Source organism: Euprymna scolopes, chromosome 1, assembly GCF_053919585.1.
Source record: "Euprymna scolopes isolate OS-2025 chromosome 1, ASM5391958v1, whole genome shotgun sequence".
NCBI lineage: Eukaryota > Metazoa > Mollusca > Cephalopoda > Sepiida > Sepiolidae > Euprymna > Euprymna scolopes.
The window spans coordinates 7,339,518-7,357,160 of NC_136482.1; the positions used below are offsets into that span (position 1 = coordinate 7,339,518).

The window sequence follows — 17,643 nt, forward strand, 5'->3', positions numbered from 1 at the left end:
GTTTCAATCTTAGAGAAGTGTACTCCCTCCAAGCAAAATTACAACTCAAGAAGAAACAAGTTATATTTGTAATGTCTCTCAATATAAAACATTGTTATTTGCTTTAAGCTGATTACAAATATAACTTGTTTTCTTCTACAGAACAACTGACTTACAAATTAAGACAAACATATTTTCCAACTGAACACAATCCATTAGCTTAAGATTCAAGGCACTATTGTACCTCGAGGAGTACACGAACCCAAACTGACCATGAGACAAAAATCAAGTTACAACGGGCCCATCGGCTGGAATATATAGAGATACAAACGAGGAGCGCCCAGCATTGTTCGGTCGTAAAATACGCTTAAATATAACATTTTAATTCATCCAGATTTCGTACATATTATTATAAGGGTAAGACTTATGAAGATATAAAAAACAAGAACATGTACGCTGGAGCATAACCATATCAGAAAAAAAAACTATAATTAAGAGAAAATATATATTGATATATCTAAATTTATTTGTCAGTAAATAAGGAAGAGCATCAACAGGAGGGTGTTGAAAATGCTCTTTATACCTTAGCATTTCCAGGCCTAATGCTTCTCGTCAGAAGAGGGAAAAAGGGCTAGGTTCCAGATATACGAAAATGTGACATCTAGCTCAAAAAAAAAAAAGATGTAAAAATGCATTATACAGGAGAATAGAAAGGGAAGAGGAAAGGGGCCTGCAAAGTGTTAAGGTAAGATATAGTCTTGAAAATATGAACATTCGAAGATTGTTAAGGAATTGGAAATATCTCTAAATTTGCTATGGGATAAAATTATGGTTATAAAGAATCTTAAATTAGAAACTAAAATGAGGAGGATTCGGAAATTATATCTCATAAGAAGGAAGAAGGAAACGAAAATAATGGAATGAGGCAATCAAGAAATAAATGGAGAAATGTCCGTAGAAAAAATGGGGGGGGTACAAGGAGGTAAGATTAAAAACTGAATATCGCATAAACAAGATGAAATATTTATAGATTTCAGAAAATCAACCAATATAACAGAAAAAATTACAAATATAAACAGAAAATATCGAAATAAAATGAAAAAGAAAGAAATAAAAAGTATAAAAAGTATAAACTTTTAGACGATCCAAATTAAACGCAGCGTTTAAAAAAATAAATCACTTCCATAATGTCGATACACCAATAGATCCGGGATGAACACGTAGAACAAGAAATATCCTGTTCTAATAATTATCCAATGATGAGGTGGATAATTCCATCCGTACGCAATAGTCCGTTTTAGATTGCACATATGATGACGTGAAACATTCCATACATTTGGTAATTGGCAATAAGGTTATAAGTTATCACCGCAAAATAGATAGAAAAATATTAGAAAAACAGCCTCCGATATCGGCGCAAACGATGGAAATTCAGAGAGAAAATTCATCTGGCCATGTAAAACATCCGTATTCAAACATTTCAAGTTTTTCTTTATCATTTTTTTTTCTTATATATTCTTTCTCGCTCTGACATTGATATTAAAAAACTACTTTTTCTATTGGTATTTATTTGCTCTACGAAAGCAAAATGTTACACAAGGTCGTTTTTAATGTGGAAGAAAACCAGTTCCCCAAAAGGGAGCACTATTGCAGTAGGCAAGAATAAAAATTGTCTCAATATAGAAGGGTTTCTTTTACATTGACTAAAGACAAATAAACTTAAGTGTAGCATAAGAACAGATACTACACTGTGATCCTAACCCGAAAACGAACTTATACATAAATATGCAAGCGAGTACATGAAGTTAAACTAATTCGCATATTCTTTGAAAAACGAACTTTAATTATAACATTTATTCATTTTTTATAGTTCTTTATTAGATTATTGGTTTAATTTCACTATTACGCTGAATTTTATTTATGCATAGTTTCTATATTCTGCATAATTGCGTAGAATTTAAGATGAAAACGCTACAGCATTCCGAAATATTTATATGCTTGTGCGTGTTAGTGTGTTATATATATTAAATTTATTTATACAAACATTGATGGCTACATATGTGCATACATGTTTCTGTAATCACCCGCGTTGGGGAATTACGTCTTCAGGCCAAGAATTATCGTCGAGAACTCTCTCTCTCTCTCTCTCTCTCTCTCTCTCTATATATATATATATATATATATATATATATATATATATATATATATATATATATAAAGAAAAAGTAGGTTTTTAATATCAATGTCAGAGCGAGAAAGAATAAATATATATATATATAAATATATATATATATATATATATAATAATATATATATATATATATATATACGAGGGTCGTTCCAAAAGTAATGCATCTTATTTTTAAATATATAATATTATTATTTTTTAAATAATAATATATCTTATTTTTCAAAATAAAGTTGGAGAGTAATAAAAACGGGAATGGTACCATTAAACGAGCGATCTCTTGTATTCCAGAATTTATTTTTTTACATAGTCACCACCAGACTCAATACATGTTTGCGAGCGATAGGAACGGTGGTGGCTGTGCATGGGCGTTCGGGGCGCGCTTTGCCATTTACATTTTTGTCACTACGTTTAAACGACAGACTCATCTACTAACTGCGTTGACATCAACTGTATCGACTTCGTAAACGTTCAACAGGCGCTGGTGAATGTCGATCGGCTCAATTTTTGCTGCATGGAAAAGTTTAATGACGCATCTCAGCTTCTGACTCATATCCATGATAAGGGCTACTTTCTCGGAATTGCACACTGTCAATATATGCAACAGCGAGATGAAATTTTCAGGTAATGATTGCATAAATTCAGTTATAATTACAATGCAATTTGCAATCTCCTCTGATTCATACAGGTGGAAGAAAAATAAGAGGCATTACTTTTGAAACGTTCCTCGTATCTCTATCTCTACTGTTATATAAAAGGAACTCTGTGTGTTCGTTCCCTATGAGCTCAGAAACGACTGGGCTCATTTTTATTTTAATTTTACACGAAAATACGTAGTGTCTGGGAGTTTTCTTATGTAGTTTCGTATTAGGATGCGTCCATGCTTCTCTATAATTCTCTTTTCCTCTCTCTCTCTCTCTCTCTCTCTCTCTCTCTCTCTCTCTCTCTCTCTCTCTCTCTCTCTCTCTCATGATGTCTTTCTATTTCGTTCTTTCTCTTTACAATTTCCATTGTCTACCTTTTTTAGTAATCTTTTGCTTGATATGCGTCTATGGTTTTTTTTTGTTGTTGTTATCAAAAGGCAACAAACTTGTTTTCAATTTCGTTTTTCATATTTCACAGATGGCTATAACGACGATTTTGTGTATGTCAGTTCAGCCATTGTCGTCAAATGTCTGTTTTACTTCGTTCAGACATTAATTTTTCTTCGCGATTTCTCAACAAAAACACATTCTATCATTTCCCCGAAATCTGGACATATGAGACGTTTTGGCCAAACGTCACCGTGCACCCGACTGAACAAGTCTAACCAGCTGGGTTAATAAATATATGATATGGAGTTACATTGTGTTACATCGGCACCGTGTTACTGACGAAGGAAGAGGAAGTTGTGCGTTCAACATTTTTTATTAACCCTGTCACGTGTTCATATTGAGTGCAGGAAAGAACGCGGACATGCTGAATATTTACAATGCATTTATCTTACGAACCTGCCAAACTTTCTAGCATGTTTTTTGTATTCGCGAAACAACCCGTCCGTCAACTCATTACCAAACGCATTCTCTCTCTTATTATGTTATCTTGTTCAACCAATCAGAACCTCATGTGTATTTAACCCAACTCATTATTTTTGGTTTTTACTTACAGATATCAACGGCAGTGGTCGAGCCATACAACTCTATCTTGACAACACACACCACCTTGGAGCATTCGGACTGTGCCTTTGTAGTCGACAACGAGGCCATTTATGATATCTGCCGCCGAAACTTGGACATCGAACGGCCGACTTATACCAACCTGAATCGTCTAATTGGTCAGATCGTCTCTTCCATAACAGCATCACTTCGATTCGATGGTGCCCTCAATGTAGACCTCACAGAATTCCAAACTAATCTTGTGCCTTATCCGAGGATCCATTTCCCTTTGGTTACGTACGCTCCAATTATTTCAGGTAAAACTTTTCTATGGATAATAATTGTGCTACTTAAGTATCCTCCTTCATATGTACCAAATTATCTCACTGGTTACGCAATATAAGTGGATTAAACTGTATAAAGATGCAACGGCTTCTCGCTTGCAGCAGGTTTAACTTGGAAAGTACAAAAATAGCTGAAGAACCATATCGCCAAACAAACCCTTTTCCTTCGAAGGAGGAGGCAATGCCTTCTAGAACCGAACCGAACGACACTTCATTCAGCGAAAAGGCTTGAACTCCTTAGTAAGTTTCCAAGTGAACCATATCTATAGTTGCGCAATATTGATAATTGCAGGGTTCGATTAAGTCCTGTAAAAGGAGGGCAGCTTCTTCCCATTGCAAAGTCAGTATAGTGTGGCATACCAGTGCCTGGCAAATAGTTTCCCGATGGTAGGGACTCTAGAATGTAAAAAAAAGCTGATAACGAGGTAATCTGCAATAAACTATTTTTTTTTTTTACATGGGGATCACCTCTTATCAAGGCCGGAAGCCACTCGGGGATAATGGTTGTTTTCAGTACAATAATCAATGGGATAATATCGTAGTAATAGTTGGTATTGGAGATTTGATAAAGTGTCTTACTTAAGGGGGTGATTAATCAGGAATTTGTTTATGTTGGACTTGAAGACATCCAAGTTGTAGTCAGGTGGGAAACAGGCAAACGGAAGAGAGTTCCACAGGCATGCATTTCTAAGAAAGAAGCTTTGTTCATGGAATCTACGTTTTGATTTAGGCACAGATAAAGAGTAGTGGAAATTACTGACTGTGGTTTTAGCTAGACGAGTGTTTATCCTAGAAGATTGGTGAAAGAGACCAAAGATTGGAGCTCGGACGAGTACTTGCCATGGAAATAACGATAAAACAAAGACAAGCTCGCAACGTCTCTTCTGTGGGAGAGAGGTTGTAGGGAAGAGAAGAGGACATCCCCCACTAAGCCACGAAGTCTATTTTGTACTTTGTCAAGGCAGGATAGACTGTTTTTAGAAGCTCCAGCCTAGATGTGGCAGCAGTACTCCATCTTATGACGTACTTGGCTTTTATATAGATAGAGAATTGCATCAGTAGTGAGATATCTTCTGGAGCGGTAGAAGGATCCCACCATTTTCCCAGCGGCCCAGGCAACAGACGTGTTCCATTTCAGATCAGGAGTAAAGGTCACCCCAGGAGCTTGTCAAAACATGAAGCCTCCATTTCAATTGATGCTAGATGAGGAACAGAGCGTTGATGATGTAAAGATATGAGCTTGGTTTTAGATGCATTAAAAGTAACCAGCCTTCTCTTCACCCACTGAACCACGCGCTCAAGATCAAAGGAGAGAGAATCAGAGAGAACTTTGTCATTTACGGCCTTTGATGTGTTGCCGTAGATAGTCGTGTCATCAGCATAGATGTCAACTAATGATTTAAGTATGTGTTTTGGGAGATCATTGATGTAGATCAGGAAGAGAGTTGGGCTCAGGTTGGACCCCTGGGAGACTCCAGTATTAATACTGCAGGCCTCTGATTGCTGCCCATCAACCATTACTCTTATAAACCTATCAGAGAGAAATTATTTAATTATCGAGAAAACATTTCCAGTTATACCGTAGCTGGAAATCTTGTGAAGTATGCCTTTATGCCATACCTTATCGAAGGCCTTTGATATGTCAAGGGCAATTGCCCTAGAAAAGAAGCCTTTGTCGAGAGATTCGCTAATCCTATGTGATATAACTGTTAGCACATCAGCTGTAGATCTAGCAGAACTGAGGTGGTTGACTACTTCTTTATTTAATATGGATTCCAGTAACTCACTCATGACACACAAAAGACTTATTGGTCTGTACTGAGAGGGAGATGACTTATCACCTGAGTTCTTAAATACAAAGCATATTGACGAGGTTTTCCAGGGTGTTGGAAAGCACTTCTCCTTAAGGCAACGCTTAAACATTTTTGTAAGTATGTGGGCAAGTTCTGGTCGAAGCTTTTTCAACACTATAATTGGAATGCCGCCTGGGCCAATTGCTTTACTGGAAGTAAGGTTATTGATTAGCTTGGCGACCTCATTCGCAGATATTTGTATGTTAGAGGGTGAGTTGTCTGTTATAGGAGGAAATCAACATGCCTCACTTCTAGATCTCTTTCTGACAACGGCTCCCAATGACTGTACAACAAATGCCCACAGCCCACTCGGGAATGCTGATCACGCTGTGATAATGGTAGAAATCAGCCTAAATTCTCGCCCTAAAACTGAAGACCCACTTCTCAAAACAACGAGATATTACAAAAAGGCTGATTGGGAAGCCATCAGGGAGCTCATCAGAGATGCCCCATGGCAAAATATCTTTACTCTTCCAGCGGAACAGTGTGCAAATGAGACAACTGAATGGTTCACGGAAATACTATAGCAAGTCCCACTCTCCCCAATGGTTTACTTCTGCTTGTGCAGCTGCCATTTGTCAAAGGCAGCATGCGTTCCGCAGATTCAACCGACATAAGTCCAGCTCAAATAAACAGAAGTTTATAGAAGTTGGAAATAATTGTAAGAGAGTGATAGACACAGCTAAGACAGATTACTCTGAAACCACCAGAAAGCGCATCGAAGCACAGAAATTAGGAACCCGGGATTTTTGGAAAATCTACAACAGCGTAGTTAATAATGGACAGTCAATTATTCCCCCACTAACAAACAATCATGAGGTTGCTTGCACGGCAACTGACAAGGCTAATCTGCTTGCCAGTCGGTTTGCCTCAAACTCCACACTGAACTCGGTACACCACTCACTCCCTGATTTTCCTCTGCGAACAGACGCCACACTTAACGATTTGAAAATCACCCCTTCTCAGGTACATGCTATTATAAAAAACCTAGACACCTCAAAGGCATGTGGACCAGATCTCATCCCGGCTGTGCTATTAAAAAAATGCTCTGCCGAGGTTGCTCCAGTTCTGTCCAAACTTTACAATAAATGCCTTAACGAATCTTGTTTTCCCGACTGCTGGAAAACCGCCTCCGTGGTACCAGTCTTCAAGAATTCTGGTGAAAGAACTGACCCACTAAATTATCGCCCCATTAGCCTCCTCCCGCTTTTCGCCAAAATATTTGAGTCCTTAGTTAATCAAGCCCTAGTCCAGCACCTAACAGCTGCTAAACTCCTGACTGACAAACAATATGGATTCAGGCAAGCCCGTTCAACAGCAGATATCTTAACTGTAGTTTCTGAACGTATATACCGTTCATTGGATAAAACAGGGGAGGGTAGAGCGGTGGCCCTTGATATATCTAAGGCTTTTGACAGGGTATGGCACGATGGTCTTCTAAGGAAAATTAGATCATATGGAATCACTGGAAGAATTCATAATGTAATTAAATCCTTCTTAAGTAATAGAAAAATCAAAGTTGTCCTCGGCGGACATACATCCAAACAATATGACATAAATGCGGGAGTACCTCAGGGGTCTATCATTGGACCTCTATTATTCCTGATATTCATAAACGACCTCCCTGATAATATTGTTTCGGAGATGAATATATTTGCCGATGACACCACTCTCTATAACAGATATGAGGGGAAAACAAATAAACACATATCCAAGGAAATGGCAGAAACACTAGAGGACGACCTCCAATCCGTAGTGGAATGGGGACAAAAATGGTTGGTCACATTCAATGCTGCTAAGACTAAGCTTGTTTCCTTCAATAACTACAAGAAACCTTCTCTACCACCAATAGCAATGGCTAAGAACACATTGCCTGAAAGTACTTCTTTTAGACTCCTCGGCCTAACGTTTACAGGGAATATGAACTGGAATAGATACATTGAGAGCATTGCCAAGGCTGCTGCAAGGAAGGTTGGCTCCCTCTACCGTGCTAGAAAACTACTTACGCCTGCCAGTATCCTATACCTCTATAAGGCAACCATTCGCCCATGTATGGAGTACTGTTGTCACATCTGGGCTGGTGCATCTGCTGCTTGTCTCTCGCTCCTGGACAGGGTTCAAAAAAGAGTCGCCAACCTGATAGGTCCTGAACTGTCATCTAGGCTTCAACCTCTGTCCCATCGACGAGATGTGGCATCCCTCTGCCTGTTCTACAAATACTTTAATGGTGAATGCTCTGACGAACTGCAAACACTTGTACCTCCCCGACGTAGCTACCCCTGACAAACCCGACAAGCTACTAAGTCTCATCCCTTTACAGTAGAGATCCCTAGGTGCAAGAAAGCCTTTTCTCCAATAGTTTCTTGCCCAGAACTGCGGGTCTTTGGAACTCCCTTCCGGGATTCTGCTTTCCCAACTGCAATGGTATGCAGAAGTTCAAGTGTAATGTTAACAAACATCTTTCTACTCTTCTCCCTTCATAATGACCCCGCTAATTAATTCCCTAATAGTAGCCCCCTGCTTCAAAGTGGCACTGTGCCTTGTTTGGGGTGAAAATTGAATAAAAAAAAAAAATTAAAAAAATACAGGGAGTTGATGGCCTTCGTCGCATAGGGTAGAATAAGCTGCAAAGTTCTTTGCAAATAGTTTGGCCTTGTCTGATGCTGACGAGATAACCTCTGGTCCATTGATAATGGTTGGGATAGAACGCACACTTCTGTTCAGGATCCTATTTGTTATTTGCCAAAACTGGTGGGAACCAGCCGCTGATCAGCTACTTTGGATTTAACGGACTGAGCATATAGCTCTCTTGCATTTTTTATTACTCTTTTACGGTGGTTGCTGGCGTTCCTGAAAGCAGCTTTAGTCTCAGTACATCTATTACGTTGGTAGCTATGGAAAAAGTGATTTCTGTGCGCAATGGCAGCAGCACATTCTGGGGAGAACCATGGCTGGCTGTTAGGTTTTTGTTGGAATTTATTTGATGGTATGAATCGGTCTATACCTACAATTAACCATTCAGTCAGATCGGATACTATAGAGAACACATCCTTTTTAAACATGGAATGCAGAGGTAGATCAGATATGAATGTACGGAAGCTATCCCAGTCAGCCATAGAGTATCTATATACAATACGGTGGAGAGGTACATCTGAAGATTTATTGTGTTTCATTTTTATCTTAACTGATACAACTGTGTGGTCGGAGGATCTCAGGGGAGATAGAACGGAACATGAACATAACCGAACCATGTTTCCTTTAGGAAAATTATTTATCTCCCTACCACGCCGGGATGATGTGATACAAATGTCAGAAAGTGAGATTGAAGAGGCGGCGCTTTAGAGAAAAAGCAATCTAGTCTGAAAAAAAAATGTCTAGCCATTCCCGTCGACATTTCTCAGTAGGGGTGCCTCAGAAAATTACCAATAAACTAACCCCTTCTCAAAGGGAGAAAACAAAAATGAGAGGATGGACCTCTTAGAACTGCACATGGCCGGAAATATACCGTAGTGACCAGGAAATAAACCATACCAAGAGTTGTTGCTGCCGATGACCCCCCCACACACACAGAAAGGGGTCGGACCCTTTACTGAGCCCCTTACTTAACCAGATCCTAGAATAAGAATGTGCCAAAGTTTTAAGCACTTAACAGGGTATTATTTCAATTCTGTATATGAGAGTTGTAGCTTTTCTTCTTTATGGTAGGTGCTCGACTGAGCTCCAATCTTTGATCCCCCCTATAAAAAATTCGTAGTAAAACTTCGTCTCACTACAACCACTGTAATTTTTTTCCTTTTTTCCTCTATTTGCTTGACAGTAAACGATATTTCCATATATATATATATATATATATATATATATATATATATATATATATATATATATATATATATGTATGTACTGAGATTCGATACTTGGCAGTAGTTAGTACACTATCTACCTAGCTATGAAAGTAAGAGGAATTCTATTTTTTTAATTTATATTACTGATTGCAAAGAGAGTTTTATTCTTATTACAAAGAGAAATGTATTACGCTAAGTGCCAACCATTTTCTCTCTTACTAAAGTGGGAAATAAATGTGATTATACACAAACAGATTTTTTTTGCCGTATTACGTCACTTCATTTATTTAATATATAAAGTTAAGTTACTATGTCAGACCTAAATAGCAATGCAACTGACAAATAGTCACTTGGATCAAACTAGCCTTTTCTTTGTTTTTTCTTTTTTCATTACATATGTGATTGGGCTGAAAATGATTTAGTTAACGTGATATTATTTGAGCCGACCTCGATTATTAATAAAATGGAGACAGTTTTTGTTAGTCACCTAAACTGTTAAAGTCCTTAATAAAAAAAAAATCACCATTTTGTTTTATTACATTTATTTACAGTATAATCCTTAAACCATTAATTTTTAAAAAATAGTTTTGTGTCATACGAAAATTAACGCAATAGCCTTACATAAAATTATTGGTACAAGCGCATATTTACCCAGACAAATGGTTTCCTGCTTTGAAAGTGGACCGCACTAAACGGTGTAACTTATACTCAAGACTCCAACAAAAAAGAAGTAGTCAACCACCTTAGCAGAAATAACCTCCTTAGTGACATACAATATGGCTTCCTTTCTGCTAGATCTACAGCTGATATGCTAACAGTTGTATCCCATAGGATTAGTGAATCTCTCGACAAAGGCTTCCTTTCTAAGGCAATTGCTCTTGACATATCAAAGGCCTTCGATAAGGTATGGCATAAGGGTCAGTAGGTCAGCATATAAGAATATCTGAAAATTGATTATTTTCATTGAAATATGTTTGATTACAAAATTATTTGTTATACATATATTTTTAAAATAAATCAAATATGTTTCTTTTCAGAAACATTTAATACTGAAAGCAAATATTAAACAAAAATATTTTAATATAATGAATTAAAATAAATGAAATTCTCCTACATACAGCGCCCGGTATTCTCAAATGGTCACCCATCTGGTAATTACCAGATTCAACGTTGTTTAACTCCAGCGATCTAATGAAAACCGATGCTGAATATAAATCGAATAGGATGCAGACTGTACCCCTTTTCATTTCCCTAAATTCTGATTACATTTATCTTTGCCTCGGTACTCGACACGAGGTGTTCAAATTTTATTGTGCCGCTTTTTTTCTTTTAATAAACAACGGGGTCTTTGCTAATTTATTAAGAAAGTATTAAAAATAGCCAATTAAAACGCCTCTAATAGAAAGTGTGGGTTGAAAGAAGCGTTTAGTTTTTAGGTAGTAAATGTAGATAAGCTGCGGGAGAGGTCATCATCATCATCATCATCATCATCATCATCAGTATGTTCACTATTATTATTATTATTATTATTATTATTATTATTATTATTATTATTATAATCACCATCGTTACGTACTTATTATAATCACCATACAATAGAATAATACCTTAATATACAATAGCAAAAGCGAAATAATGAAATGATAAAGGTTTCATGAGAAAATAGTATTCCATCAATAAAACCTGAGTTTGAGGGTAAAATTACCTCCAACTTCATGTATGGATGGATTGTGACAGGTAAAAATAGTAGAAATCGTCAGAAAATATATATAATTATAGTTATATGAACATACATGCGTTCACGACATAGCCCTGATTATCCCATTTGTGTCAGTCCAAGAATGTTGTTCGATTCAGTAAGTACTACAACTACAATGAGATGTTCATTTTTTGTGATCGCAAATGATACTCGCTTTCTTAGGTTAAATATCAGACTTAGAAAATAAGATTTTTATTTAAGCAAACGGAAATATAAAGCTAATCAACACAATCCTGTACCTAAAATCCCCAAGGAGCCAGTTTGCCAGGATAGGCACGCCGATCAATCTGACTACCAACATTCAGAAAAACTAACCACCTGTGCCCTTCCCAGAGTACCGATTCCGGCTGCACCCCTTCCTATCTTCTGGAATATTTCAACCCTGATCGAAAATATTAAATTCTTGACATTTAATGGTTACCATTCGACCACCTAGAAGCAAACTACTTGAGACATCCGCTAAAGATAACGGTTAGACAGTGTCCATTCAAAAGCCTATTATAGGTTTATTATAGCCTATTTAGTTTATAATAGCCTATTTAGAAACATTGCTTTTCTTAAGTAGGTTGGTTTTGGCATGATTCTCCGTTTAGAGAGTCACTTGTATTATTTAAACCAAAATAACATCTCTTCGGTAGCTTAAACTCAACCGAGATATTTTCCATTCTCTCTGCTCTGCCTTTTCTCTTAGCCAAACATCTATCACCTGCAACGTTTTCATTCGCATGCATCACTAAAACAACTATTGATGACGATGATAGTGCCAAATAACCAGTTATCTCCCTTTTTTTTTTCTTTGCAGCTGAGAAAGCCTACCATGAACAATTAACGGTCCAGGAAATTACCAATGCGTGTTTCAACACGACTAACCAGATGGTCAAGTGTGACCTGCAGAAGGGCAAATATATGTCGTGTTGTATGCTGTACCGGGGAGACGTAGCCCCTAAAGACGTCAACTCCGCAATTGCTGCCATCAAAACCCGCAACTCCATTCAGTTTGTCGACTGGTGCCCAACAGGATTCAAAGTGGGTATAAACAACCAGCCACCCACAGTCGTACCGGGTACGTAATGAACGTGTACGCAACAGGTGTACAAACACACAAAAGCACACACACAAATACAAGTGCACGTACATGTTCACACGCATAAATGTTCACATGCACACGTTTATATGATCACATATAAAATACATTCGTATATATATATATATATATATATATATATATATATATATATATATATATATATATATATATATATATATATATTATCCGCACTTATGTAAAGATATATAATCTACATTTAATATATAAAGAAGATTTAGTCAGATTTTCAATTTATATCAAGAATTGCATCTGATATTTTGATATTTCATTCTGCTTATGTGTATGCAGATAAAACATACACACACATGCAATAACGTAAACAAATAGACATAAACACATATTAAACATTTATAGAACACAAACGCACACACATATGTATGTAAATTAATTAATACGAAAAATATATAAATGTTTTTATCTTTTCTCTATTATTTGTGGATGTATAGGAATACAAAATGCCCTTTAAATATCTTTTTTCTAAAACAACACATTTTCAACCATGCTTTTAACCTTTCTCAGTCAGCATATATATATATATATATATATATATATATATATATATATATATATATATATATATATATATATATATATATATATAAGGATATTTTAAAGTAATATATTGTGTATAATTTTTTGGCTCGGTATTTTTTTCAATAACGCTCAATATATGAGTATAGTTTAGTAGAAATATAAAAATATACTTATGGCAAGTGAGCAGCAGACAAACGGCTGCGTTTCACCTAACGCAGAAACAATTTATGTAAATAAAATAAATTGGAAACGGGATAAACAAACGCAACATTAAAGACAATATTACATCAATATATTTCAATATTTCGCTTACTTATATTCGTGACGAAGCTTTTTGAATAAATATAAGCGAAATAACAATCATATGTATCGTTTGTTTGAGTAATTTTATATTTTATATTATGTTTCTTCATCTTTTTTAATTTACGTGCACATTCTCACGTATTCTTATTCCATTATAGTGTCACAAACATTTTCTTTTTTATCCCAAATGTTTCTACGAGGAGATTTTTTGAAAAAAAGTCACCAAATAGTAGCTGAGTGATGCGAGATTGTATCATTTAAAGCTGATTAAAATAGAAACCTTATCAGTGGAGAAATCAACTTTGTCCACATGAATACAATGTAACAAGCTGAGTCCACCGTCGTTCAATTCTCATTCGCCTCATAAAAAGAGGTATAGTTTCATGATGTCATTTGATCTAATAAAAAAAATACACAGTCGATTTTTGTTGGCTAAGATGGCGATGGCTGTCATGGAGCTGAGCCCTATCTCAGAAGCATATCTTCTGCTTATTGGTATGCTCACTCAAGTGACATAAGCTTCGTCTCGTCACAAAAGAACATCAAAGCTAACAAACCAGAGTCATTTTCAATTCTTTGACTGATCCCTTCACAAAATATGTTTTGTCTTGATTTATTGTTTATATTTGCAAGATCTGAACTTTGTAAGAAAAGATATTGTCATCATGAAGGATCCTCAAAATGCGAAATGCTAGTTTCTTGGTCAGAAATGGCGTCTTGATTTTCTTGGACGATTTCTTAAATCGTTCCCGTAAAATTTGAATATTATCATGAATTATACCGGAAGAATGTTGACCACTGTGGGCATCTGCTACACTTCCTGTCTCCCCAAATTTGGGCATCAAACATTGAATTGTCCTTTTATCAAGTGTTCTTCTCCAACTATTTATTGCACTGCCGTTGCATCAAAAGAACTGAATTTGTGCACATTGCGCTGCAATGATTTTATTCGCTGCAATGATTTTTTTCGCTGCTGCCAAAATGAAATTTGCTAATTGCATTTCCTCTGATGATATGAGTTATTATTGAAAATCCATGGATTAAGGAAATCAACATAACTCCTTTCTATATTATTCTTGTTTCAAACAATAAATTCTGAACTTCTGAATATATTTTATGCATATTTTTATCTACAGAATTTATACATGCTTATATATATATATACTTATATATATATACGTATATATATATACATACATATATATACATGCACACATATATGCATATTATATATATATATATAAGTTTGTATATATATAAAACATTTATATATCTATCTATATATATATATATAGATAGATAGATAGATAGATAGATAGATAGATAGATAAATGTTTTTTGTTTTCTATTTTGTAAGGTGGAGATTTGGCTCGAGTTCAGAGAGCGGTCTGCATGTTGAGCAACACTACGGCAATCGCACAAGCGTGGGCGAGACTTGACCGCAAATTTGACCTGATGTACGCCAAGAGGGCTTTCGTCCATTGGTATGTCGGTGAAGGTAAATTCAATTACTTACTGGTGTCTTTCTCGTTTATTTTTCTTCTTTTTTTTTTGTTGTATTTTATTTATTTATGTTCATTTATTGTTTTTATAGGCATGGAAGAGGGCGAATTTGCGGAGGCCCGTGAAGACCTAGCGACCCTAGAGAAAGATTATGAAGAAGTTGGGCTTGAGTCAGGAGATAACGAAGACGAAGACGAAGACGAAGAAGAATTCTGAAGTGTCAAAAAGAAAAAAAGAAACAATCATACAATCGACAAAGAAAACTGTCTATTTATTTAATTATTTATCTATTTATTTTAATTTGTAACCACTGAGTTTCTATAACACTACTAGCACTACATCACATGACCTCTACGATATGCTAATTAGGCGGCTATTACGAAACATGATTCGTTTATCCCATATTTTTACAGACGATCACAGAAATTATTTGAACTTTTTTGTCTACGTAGGATTACTTATGTTTATATCTTTAGAGAGTATTCGATCGCAAAAATTAATGAACGTAAAAAATGCATTTGAAGTTCAGGAACTTCTTTAGTTAAGATTGATAATTAGTATGATTTGGATTATACGGACTACTATTATACACACACACACACACACACACACACACACACACACACACACACACACACACACACACACACACACACACACACATATATATATATATATATATATATATATATATATCAATGTTTTGTCTTTATTTCAAAACTTTGTTTTTCTTCGAGTCAATCATCTTGAGAAATTCTTGCAAACGAAACGTTTGTGAATGTATTAAACAATTTTCGTTTTTTCTCTTTTTCATTTTTCATATATATATATATGTATATATATGTGTGTATAAGTATGTATATATATACATGTATATATATATATATATATATATATATATATATATATATATATATATATATATATATATATAATAAAAATTACAATTAAATTTACCAAAATGATCCGAGATGATAAAACTAAAGTATATTATAAATATTAAAGAATTATTATTTATAAAGTAATCTCAACCAGATGTAAAAGCTCGATAATATATATATATATATATATATATATATATATATATATATATATATATATATATATATATATATATATAGTCTTGGAAGTTTCTTTAAATCCTTTCAAACTATATAAAAAAAAAAGTGTCCTTGATTTGAACATTATTTTGTCAGTAAGTCATTTAATCTCCCATATCGCTGAATAGTTTTACTTGCAAACAATAGTACCAATGTTCTTATATATACACACATACACATACACATACACATATAAGAAACACGAGGCCCCTTTTCATTATGCTCATATAAACACTTTTACTGCTGCTTGTTTTCCCGATCCAAAAAAACATATGTACTTTAAGGCCTTTAGAAGTTTCTGTTCTCATGAGTCTCTTAGAGTGAGCAGATTGAGGGACGCGTAGGGATCCGAGACTACTTCCATTGTCTTCCCTGGAAATGTTTATTTATACATTTTATAAATATTTAAAGTTTTAAGGACGTTTATGATCTCATAGATCCTTGAGGGTCACTTTAATTTTTTTTTAACTTTTACGCGGGAAAATGATCTCATTGATTCATTAGCGACGCTAAAGATTATTTTAAGAAGATTATAAAATTCTGCTAGGGAACACTTAAAGATTTGGGACCACTAATATTGTCATGTGGGACATATTGATTTAACTTTCACCAAAATAAGATATAGGGACCAGTTAGTGATTCAAAATCTCTTCCATTCTCTTCTCCGGAAAAAATGTACACATAAATACGCTTTTCGTTGATATATATATATATATATATATATATATATATATATATATATATATATATATATATATATATATATATATATATATATATATGTTTTATTTTTTATTACCGTTTTATCTGTTTGGTTACATATATTTCGGATGTTGGACCATGTTTACGATTCAGCAGCCTCGTCAGACCTTACAGAAATGTTTTTACTAATTACCAGTTTTACCATATATATATATACTTTACTAACTAGCTCTACCTACGTATTGAGCACTTTTGAAGTAAATACTTAAAGTTTACGCATAAATCTATACTTTCGTATATTAAATTTATGTGAGTAAATGAAGTAGTTATATATATATATATATATATATATATATATATATATATATATATATATTCTTTTCCTATTTGACTTGTGTGCATAGTCCATAGACCTTCGTCATCTGCTGGATAGCAAAATTCCAACACTTATTAATGTAAATAAGCGTATGTGTTTTCAATATATATATATATATATATATATATGGGGGGTTCAATATATATATATATATATATATTATATATATATGGGGGGGGGGTTTCAATACATATATATATACATATATATACACATATATGTGGGTGGGTGGGTATTTTCAATATATATATATATATATATATATATATATATATATATATATATATATATAAAACTACCAAGCGTGATTAAAAGATTTGGCAAACTAGGATATTTATAACACAATATATTTATTATTTACATAATCCGAATTATCATTCTCGTATAGTTTGCAATTTTTAGACTGTATTGGCTGATA

The 17,643-nt window shown here is 34.7% G+C and overlaps 1 protein-coding gene across 1 annotated transcript in view; it reads left to right on the forward strand.

The window, feature by feature from the left end:
- LOC145283271 (tubulin alpha-2/alpha-4 chain-like) overlaps window positions 1-15,629 on the forward strand; it is a 68,288-nt gene extending 52,659 nt beyond the window's left edge. Inside the window, exons 4-7 of the mRNA XM_080132270.1 lie at window positions 3,815-4,118; window positions 12,402-12,662; window positions 14,902-15,042; window positions 15,139-15,629. Coding sequence (XP_079988396.1) covers window positions 3,815-4,118; window positions 12,402-12,662; window positions 14,902-15,042; window positions 15,139-15,263 — 831 coding nt within the window. The 3' untranslated portion in view covers window positions 15,264-15,629. The remainder of the gene's footprint in view (window positions 1-3,814; window positions 4,119-12,401; window positions 12,663-14,901; window positions 15,043-15,138) is intronic.
- The last annotated feature ends 2,014 nt before the right edge of the window (window positions 15,630-17,643 follow it).